Source organism: Petaurus breviceps, unplaced genomic scaffold (assembly GCF_028583685.1).
Source record: "Petaurus breviceps papuanus isolate PSGF00001 unplaced genomic scaffold, PetGlider_PUasm1.0 207, whole genome shotgun sequence".
NCBI lineage: Eukaryota > Metazoa > Chordata > Mammalia > Diprotodontia > Petauridae > Petaurus > Petaurus breviceps.
This window is the reverse complement of record NW_027185850.1, coordinates 16,654,007-16,664,174: the sequence shown is the minus strand read 5'-3', so window position 1 is coordinate 16,664,174 and position 10,168 is coordinate 16,654,007. Positions and strand designations below refer to the sequence as shown.

Here is a 10,168-nt window from a genome sequence, read left to right as displayed (position 1 = left end):
CTCTCTCTCATTGTCTCTATATCTCTCCTCCTGTATCAGGGGACTCCAATAGAAATATCATCATGTGGATGGACCACCGTGCAACCAGTCAAGTAGAGAGAATAAACAGAACCAGACATGGGGTTCTGAAATTTGTTGGAGGAGTGATGTCCGTGGAGATGCAGCCTCCTAAACTTCTCTGGCTAAAGGAGGTGAGTGCCCAGGATGGGAATTTGGGAGAAGGGAGTTGTACAGTCCAACCTACTGTGTTTCCCCGATAATAAGACCTATCCCGAAAATAAGCCCTTCCCTTACTGTGTAAGATTCCTCTAAAATAAGCCCTCCCCCCAAAATAAGCCCTATTGAGATTGCTACTGCGCTACATGCTACATTACGGTACCCCGCGCTCCGAGCTGCATCCAATCAGAGCTGCAGCAGTGAGCGTGTCATCCTGTTCTTCCCCAGTGATTTGCTTATTGAATAAAGGTACATTTTTTTGTTCACATTTACCTGTTTGTTAAAATTGCTGTCAAGGTTCATTAAAATAAGCCCTCCCCTGAAAATAAGCCCTCTGGTGTTTTTCTGTCCAAAAAATATAATAAGACAGTGTCTTATTATCGGGGAAACACGGTAGCTCACTGTTTAAGTAAAGTCAAGAACTTGGCCTTTGTTAACCTCAAATTCCTTTTTTTTTCTCATCTCATTTGAAGTTAAGTTTCTTCGTCTGAGATGATTCTGAAATGCCAGAGCTTTCCTGGTGACTTGAAAAAAAAAACAACTACTAGGGAATTCAACCTTTTTATGAATTACACTCCAAGGGAATGCCAGTTTAATGGATCCCATTAGAGATGGATGAGTGAGAAAGTTCAAGTCCCTGAGAAACCCAATAGACTTGGAAAATCCTAGGTGGTCTAGAGTCCTAGTGAACAGTGCCTGGTGTGATTCATGCCCTGGCTATAAAGTGTTAGCTAGGTTGAGATTTCAGTTATTCCAGCAGCCTAAGGGAAAAAAGAAGAAAACCCACAGATCAGTGCACTTGGAGAAATATTGGAGTCCCGAAGGCTTGGATTCTAATCTCAACCCTGCCTATGATTATTATTCAATTTATTATATCTCTCTGACCCTCAGTTTCCTCTTCTGCAAAATATGTGTGTTGCTGGGTTGGAGGAAGGGAGAAGGCAGACAATTGGACATAACAATGATAAACCTGAAGCTAGGAAGGACCTGTATTCCAATCCTGTCCCTGACAGGGTGTATGACCACGGGCAAGTCACTTAACCACTCTGAAACTTACATGTAAAATGGTGATACTCATAGCATTATTTCCTGTGTGGGGCCTAAATGAGGTAACATACTTATGATGCCTATAAAGCATTTCACAGATTCAAAGGTATTATATAAATGCAAATTGCAATAAGATTATACGTAAAGTCTCTTTCAGCTAAAAACAAAAGGCTGGTTGGGATGAGAAATGTGACTGTGTTGAATTCTAGCATCTAAAGCTATCTCAATATTTAAGCAGTTGGCCATATGGTATGTTGTCTGAGGCCCAGTGATCTCCTGTGTCAAGGTCAGGTTCTCTGGATGGTATCTACATTGAATGGGGCTCTCCTTCAGCTAAGACCCAGCAAAGTGACCAGGGAAGATCATCCTGCCTCCTTTTCCCTTCTCTCCTTTCCCTCCCTCTTTTTCCCCCAGTACACAGAAGTGTACAACATGGTCCCTGTACTCAACGTTCCTTCAGTTTAAGACAGCAAGAGAGCAACTAAGGGTCCAAGTATATGCAACTTACTGATTCTGATTCAAAGACTGTAGTCTTGCTAGGGTTGAAATGAAGTAGACCTGGATTAAAATCCTACCTCAGTCATTTAGAAGCTCTGGGACCTTGGGCAAGTCCCTTAACCTCAATGTGTCTCAAACAACTCCCTAGGACTTTTCTACGACAGTTCAGAATGGCTGGCTTGCTGTCAGCCTAGGTGGATGAAGTTCCCCACCCTGACAAAATATTTGTACTGTCTGCCTCCTGAGATGGAAGGAAAGCACTTTGTAAATTGTCAAGGCCCTGTACAAATATGTTATAATTATCTCAAGCCCTCCCTGGTACATCCTTATGTCAACATTTTCCCAGGATCTCCTGTAATTGAATAAGATGCTAAACATGTCCTCATTGTATATGATCGTCAAAGGAGATTTGTAGCTTCCCTGAAATTAATATGTGGACTTAATAAGATCCAGATTTCCTCTGAAGCTTATAAAAGAGGATCTTCTGCCTGGTGACTTCCTATTCAACCCAAATGGCCTCTTTAGACAACATCCTTTGCTTCCCCCAGGTGGTAAAAAGCTTCCCCCCAGGACCCAGACAGTGTTTTCACTGTATTTGCCTGTATAAGCCACAAGTTTTCTTATATTGTGGTCATTGGGGTATCTGTGTGATCCCTATTCTAGACCATGAGTATGGGCCACTAGGTGCCATAAGAAATAGAATACTGAGCCCCAAACCAGGAAGACTTGACTCTAAATCCTGCCACTTTCTGGCTGTGTCTTCCTGGCAAGTCTCAGCCTCAGATTCCTGATCTATAAAATGGCACCTAACTCCCAACATTGTGAAGAATGAGACAATGTATGTAGTAGCTGTTCTTGTTAAGTCATTGCTCAGCCATGTCTCTTTGTGACCCCTTTTGGAGGTTTTCTTGCCAAGACACTGGAATGTTTGCCATTTATTTCTCTAGTCTGCCCCCATTTTACAGATGAGGAACTGAGGCAAACAGGTCACAAGGTAGTAGCTGTCTGAGGACAGATTTGAACTCAGATCCTTCTGACTCCAGGGCTGGCATTCCATCTGCTGTAGTACTTAGATGTCCTCATCTATAAAATGAACAATTTTGAAATCTGTGGTACATTCAACATAATGAAATTAATTTTGCTGAGTGTTCCATTTGTTTTTCTTTTAGCAAACCCAAAGTAGCATTCAATCTAAAATTGGAGATTTATTATTTTTTTGGTTTATTTGTGATAACAACTTCAGTGGGATATTAGAAAACTCATTGTATTTGGGATCAAGATGTCTAGATTTAAAGACTAATTCTGACATTTAATGCCTTTTTGACTTTGGACAAGTTACTTCCCTGTTTACAAAATGGGGAAACCAGACTGGGTGATTTCCGAGGACCCTTCCATCCTGACATCTATAATCCTTCAAGTCAATATTGAAGGTGTTTCTTGCATTCCCTTTAAACTATCCTTTCTTCAGTGGTATTCAGTTCATTTGATGGAGAGGTCACTAAGCACCTATACTCTGACATGGATTGAAAACAATATCACTACTTCAAGAATCGATCAATTCATTGTCAAGAAAAGGTCTTCCATTGATGGAGATTGAAGACATTTGTAAGTCAGTAGAGGAGTGTTACAGAATTGCCCAAGACTCAACATTACAAAGCTAGACAAAGCCTTAACTACGGAATCGTGAGATCTGAAGGCACCTCAGAGGTCATTTCGTCCAACCTACCCATTTTGCAGGGAAGGAAAACTGAGTTGCTGAAAAGTTAAGTGTATTAAGTTGGTGGTGCTGTCATTTGAACCTAATTCCTCTGATTCCAAAGCCAGCATCCTTGGCACTTGACTAAGTAAATATTTCAGGCCCACTTAGACTCCATTCTCCCTCACCGCAGAACAAGGCTGCTGTCCACTATATTATAGGCAATGATGACAAAGGTAGAAATGAACCAATCTACTCTCCTAAAACTTCCATTCTGCTGGAGCAGGCAAAATGTACATAGAAACAACTGTTTCCTTGTATGAAAAGGCAGATTTAATGACTTCCAAGATCCCTCCCAACTTTAGCATTATATTTTCTTATGTTGAAAACAACTCTGCCGGGAAACAGCAGGCTTTCTTACCTAGAACACACATTTCTATAACATTTTCAGAACTTACTTTTCCATAATCATCACAGATTGCTGTAACAACAACCCATGAGATAGTGAACATAGTGAGAACCCAATTTTATAGGAGAAGCAATGGTCTAGGAGGGAAGGAACCCCCTCAAAGTCACACAATAAAGTCAAGCCAACAGGTATTTATTAAATGCCTATGTGCCAAGCACTGTGCTAAACTCTGGAGATATAAAGAAGGCAAAAACAGTCCCTGCCCTCAAGGGGCTCATAATTTAATATGGGAGATAGCACACAAGTAACTAGGTACAAACAAGATGTATGTTGTATGTATATATACACACATACATATACACATATATTACTTATATATAAACTTATATAAATAAACATATATTACTTATATATAAACAACAATGATCATATTTTGTATATATATACATATATGCATAAATATATACATATATATATACAGGATAAGTTAGAAATAATCAACAGAAGGAAGGCATTGGAATTAAGGGCATTTGGAAAAGGTTTCCCCTAGAAGGGGAGATTTGAGCTGGGACCCAAAGGAACCCAGGTGGTGTTAGAGATGGGATTTGAGTCTAGTGTTCTTTCCATTATGTTGACCTGCATGTATAGTTCACTCCACTTCCCCTACAAATGGAAGAACTTGAGACAAAGGAATAGCCTGCGTTTGACATTTATTTCATGGCATGTTCAGGACTAGAGCACATATTCACATGTCCTGAGTGCAGTGGGCTAGCCAACACACTCTACTTTCAATGTGGTTCATTGCCCTCTTGTTTCTAGAAGTCAGAGAGCAAAGGTCACTGGCCCAGATGTCCAGTTCACGCTGCCAAGAAGACATGTAGACTTTCTAAGACCAATTTAGCCCTTCTCTAGAGAGCCTCTCTGGCCCTTGGGTCTTGTCTTACAGTGTAGAATTTTAAGTGTGTCCCATATACTTAAGGTCTATGGGCCTCAGGTTGATGGATGTTTCCTTAATCAGAACTGTCAGATAAAAGGAAAAACGCCATGTGAATTTTTCATAACCCCCACGAGTCTGGCTTTTCCATTTGGTCTCAATGATTCTTGCTTTCTTCCTAATGAAGGCCAAATGTAAATTAAGTTCTGTCAGTTTTGAGCAGCTGGAGTCTTCTCTCCTAAACATGAAACATGGGAGAGAAACAAGGTGCAGACTGAGGAAGGCCGTTAGAGCTAACTGGCTCAAGCAGACCCTGACAGTTTAATGTTAATGGAAGATAATTAACATGGTTTGCAGGAATGGCAAGAGGATACTCACATTCATCTTTTAACTCATTTCCTCTTTTTTTTTCTATTGTCAGCAGAGCTAGGATCTTGTCATTTCATCGTTTGCAATTTGTTCATTGTTCTTTAAAATTATTCTAGGAGTAATTGGTTAAAAGTTCCTAGAATTTGTTTGACTGATGAAGAAAATGTTGAGCCAGTTCCTGGCACGGTAGAAAGGCACTGGTCCCGAAATCATTGGACCTGTGCTCAAGCACCACCTCTGATACTCACTGCCTCTGTCATCTCGGGCAGACGTCACTTCCCTGGGCCTCATTTTCCTCATTTGTCACATTAAGGGCTTAGATTAGATGGGCTCCGAGTCTCTGTACAGCTGATCTCTGTGAACTTTGTCTCATTTTGGCCAAAGACCTTGAATTTCATTCCCATGTTGAGAAAAGGAGGCAAAGGGAAATTCTTGTGATCTTTTTGGATCCTTGGCTGTGTTGTGCCTGTTTTAAGAATAAACCAAATTACTGGCTTGGGATGCAGAAGAACGTGTTAATTTGAAGCAAGCTTAACCCATTGGTATCAATGACCATATCCTACTCCTTTACGTCTACCTTACTAAGAATATTTGATGTGAATAGTTGAAAAAAATCCCACTGGTGCCTAGTTCATAAAAACAAAGCTGCTGTGCCCCATTCCCCTCCCCACCTTCTATTTTCCAGACCAAATGTCATCCAAATGTTCTCCTGTCCTTTTTCCTCATAGGACATTCCATTTCTTGTCTCCCTGTCTTTGCATAGGCTCTCCCCCATGTAAGAGATGCCCTTCTTTTTCTCTTTGTCACAGGAGCATTGAAGGCACAGCTCAAATACCATCTCCCCTCAGTTGGTAGTGCCCTTCTCCACAGCCTGATATTGCCTTGTGTTTCCTTTGCATAAATTCCATGTTTATTTATTTATTTTGTGCACATGTTGATTTCCATTGCCTCCTACTGTACTCCAAATAGAACTGAAGTCCTTGGAGTAGAAAGAGCTTCTTTTTTGCCTTTGTGGCCCCAGACTTAACATATGATATAATATCATATGTGATATACCATCTATATTATAAAAACATAACATATTACATATATTATAACAGTATATTATATATGATATGTATGGTATAGCATATATAAAACATAATTTTGTATCTGTTTATATATACCCACATCTATGTGTATATGGGAGTATGCCCTTTCATTCTGGGAGTGCAGGTAGTAGTCAGGCAATGATATTAAGCGGAGTTGGCCTTCCCAAGTCAGTTTGGCACACAGGGGCTTCAGGATGCCTGCTGGAATCTCAGGGAATGTATTTTTCTTTGTTATTTTCTACAAAAAATCCAGATAAGGCTGGATTTCCTAGGAAAGAAGATAGTTGAAGCAAAGGAGAATAAGGAGAAAGCAGGGGTTTGGTGCTTAAAGTCCCAGTTTTCAGGACTTACATGTAAAGACTTAATGTTCCTATAACTCTTTTCCACCAAAACTTAATGTGCTTCATTTTATTGTCACTTTATTGGGTTTGCCAGTCAGCAAGCTTTCATAAAACTCCTACTATGTGCCAAGCACTGCTGGACACTAAGGATATGCATATGTAATTTATATATGGCAGAAACTGCCCAAGCTTGGCCTTAGAGACCCCAGAGTTAGGACAGCACAGTGAGGAGCAGAGGATGGTCATTGAGGAATAGTAAATTAATAATGTGGTAAAAAGACATGAAAGGTGTTTGGATGACTGCCATTGGGGATGATACCCCTTGTATATACTGACAATGCCCTAAAATGGACTCTCCTAACCAGGTATCCTCTCTATCTCTCTGAGTCTCTCTGTCTCTGTCTATCTGTCTCTCTCCATCTCTCTGTTTCTGTCTGTCTCTGTCTCTGTCTGTCTCTTTCTCTCTTTGTGTCTCTGTCTGTCTCTCTGTCTCTGTCTCTCTCTGTCTCTGTCTGTCTCTCTGTCTGTCTGTCTGTCTCTCTCTGTCTGTCTGTCTGTCTGTCTGTCTCTCTCTCTCTCTGTCTCTCTCTGTCTCTCTGTCTCTCTGTCTGTCTGTCTGTCTGTCTGTCTGTCTCTCTCTCTCTCTCTCTCTCTCTCTCTCTCTCTCTCTCTCTCTCTCTCTCTGTCTCTCTGTCTCTCTCTGTCTCTTTCTCTCTTTCTCTCTCCCCCTCCTTCTCCCCACCTGCTATGTGTCAGACACTGGGGTTATAAAAAGAAGCAAAAGACAATCCCTGCTCTCCAGGAGCTTACAATTTAGTGGGGGAGACAATATGCAAACACAAAGCAAGCTATATACAGGACAAAATGGAGGTAATTAACAGAAACATGTAATTAAGGAAGGTTAGGGAAGGCTTCCTGTAGAAGGTAGTATTGTGGTTGGAATTTAAGAAAAACCAGGTGGGTCGGGGGGTGGAGATGAGGAGGGAAAGTGTTCTGAGTGTGAAGGACAGTCAGAAAAAATACCCAAAGCTGAGAGACAGAGGGTGCTGTTCATGGAACAGCCAAAAGGCCAGCGTCCAGCGTTGAAGAGCATGTGTTGGGTAGGCACAGGCAGGAGGGACCTGAGCCCTGAAGGGCTTTATGTGCCGCCCTATCCAGATGGCTGCAGAGGAGAAAGCGAGGCTGGGGACTTGTCACAACCTTCCTTCCCTTACATCCACTTCATTTGCAAGGCACGGCGTCACCTTCCTGATGTTATGGTCCTCTTTGAGAATGAGGACAAACACCAACAGCAACAAATGCCACGGAGGTGAGGGGGAGCGCTGCAGTTCATCGAGTAGGAGGAGACATGGTCAGACTGCGCTTTAGGAAAATCAGTTTGGCAGCTGAATGGAGGGTGCACTGGAGTGGGGAGAGATTTGAGGTGGGCAGACAAACCCAGCAGATGGCAGGTGATGAGCGCCTGCGCCAGTGGGGTGGCTGTGGCAGAGGAGAGAAGGCGACCTACTGGAGAGATGCTGTCGAGGTGCAATTGACAGGCTTTGGCCAGATTGGCTTTGTGGGTGACAGGGTTATCAAAACATTTAAAAAAATTTGTGAATCCCAAGTTCGGAATTCCTGGACAAGATGACCTCTGCTCTCCCCTCTAGGGATAAATTATCTTCTGTCTCACTAGTGCTAGCTAAACATCCCCATTTCCATCCTTAATTTTTTCATTCTTTACCGTAGAGATGGACCCTAAAGACCATGGGGTGCTTCTCTGTGTCCTGGCATCTGTCTTTTGTGAGTGTTCAATTTAGCATTCTCTCACTCACCTTCCTTATGCAACACTTCACTCCACCCACCCACCCATCCAATTTCCTTTCACTGTGTTCTATTTCTGGTGTTTGCTGAAAATATGTTACTGCTAAATACAGAATCAAGCAAAGGTGGGATGGGCCATTTTAATGCTTCCATATGTACATGGTGGGTGTGCGCAGGCTGTGACATGAGGGGAATGCTGAAGAATGGGTGTAAAGGATATCATCTGGAAAATGTATGATGGGAAGAGATGATGGGCTGGTCCCATGCTGAGGGTAAGGAATGACAAGTAGCCAGCCAGAGTGGTCTGCTGGGATCCTTTCAGTGTAAGGTGAACAAGAGGAAGGCTTTCCATCATGTTGGATGGAAACCCTGTAGTTAGCTTATGGGAGGAAAGAGACAAAAGCTTTCTAGAATGAGGAGGCACAGATGGAATGCTTCTGCACTATGGGCAGAATTCAAATTCACTAAGTTCATAGACGTATTTGAGCATGATGAATTCTTTCTCCAGTCTTGTGCCCTTTTCAGTACCAGCAGCTCTATACCCATATTACTCCTCCAGTCAGGGCTATTTAGATAACTCTAAAAGCATAGAGTATAAGAAATGTGAGAGACCTTAGAGGACTTAATCAAGCCTGGACTTAAATTTAAACCTCTGGTTCCCAGTCCCATCTAAAGATCTCCAGGGAAGGGGAAACCCCTTCTTGAGAAGCCCATTTGACTTTTAATAACACTGATTGAGGAGCTGCAACCTTTCATCAAGATGCAATTTGCCTCTTTGCAAGTTCTACCCATTCTCCATGACCTCATATCTGGCTGATATTAGGAGAGACTTTTGGGAGAGAATATGTTTGGAGAAAAGAATTTTAGGAGAGAAGAGAACATCCATTATTCCTAATTCTGCTTTTTACAGCCAAGCAAAATAGCTCTAATCCCTTTTTATCTGTTTCTTGGAGCTATGCTTGTAAATAACAGTATGGTATGGTGATTAGAAGGCTAACTTTGGAGTCAAAGAAGATCTGGGTTCTAGTCCTGCCTTTGAACATTGGATGTCAAAGCTTTGGGACTATGGGCAAGTCTCTTAACCTTTCATTGCTCTGGACAGCTCTCTACTAATCTGTGGTCCAATGGGAAGAGCGATGGATTTGGGGTCAAATCCTGTCTCTACCTTGTACTACCCATGTGACCTTGGTTAAGCTGCTTAATTTCTCTCATTTGTGAAATTAGAGGTCAGACTAAATGGTCCCTAAGATACCTTCTGATTTTAAATCTATAATATTTAGAGTATTATAGAGTTACAGGGCAGTTGCTACTCTGCATTAATAGAAGGCATTCCCATACTGAGATTTCCTCACAGCAATGAAAGGACAGATCTGGACTCTCTATTAGAATTCAAGGTCCTCGAAGGCAGGGATCATTGCTGCCTTTCTTCATATCCCAAATGCCTGGTGTCTGGCAGCGAGTAGGGGCTTAATAAATGCTTATTAACCAATTTCCACCAATCATTCTTATTTATGAGGCTACTAGAATAACCATTAGTTTGTCAGTAGTGGGAAATCATGACTTGGATTCGGAAGACTCAGTGTCACTATGTAATTGGCCTGTCTGACTTAGAGAAGCTCATATTAACTCTTTGAAGCCCAGTTTAGAATCTTTAGGACAAGGAGATGCCTCCATTGCCTTGCTCGTCAGGTCTTTAGGACAAGGGGATGCCTCCATAGCCTTGCTCGTCAGGTCTTTAGGACAAGGGGATGCCTCCATCGCCTT

The 10,168-nt window shown here is 41.9% G+C and overlaps 1 protein-coding gene across 5 annotated transcripts in view; it reads left to right on the top strand.

The window, feature by feature from the left end:
* The window catches only part of LOC138164927 (FGGY carbohydrate kinase domain-containing protein-like), a 544,546-nt gene that overhangs the window by 41,828 nt on the left and 492,550 nt on the right, over positions 1–10,168 (top strand). For all 5 annotated transcript variants that reach the window (XM_069092899.1, XM_069092902.1, XM_069092898.1 and 2 more), the window contains exon 4: positions 40–191. In XM_069092899.1, coding sequence (XP_068949000.1) covers positions 40–191 — 152 coding nt within the window. The remainder of the gene's footprint in view (positions 1–39; positions 192–10,168) is intronic.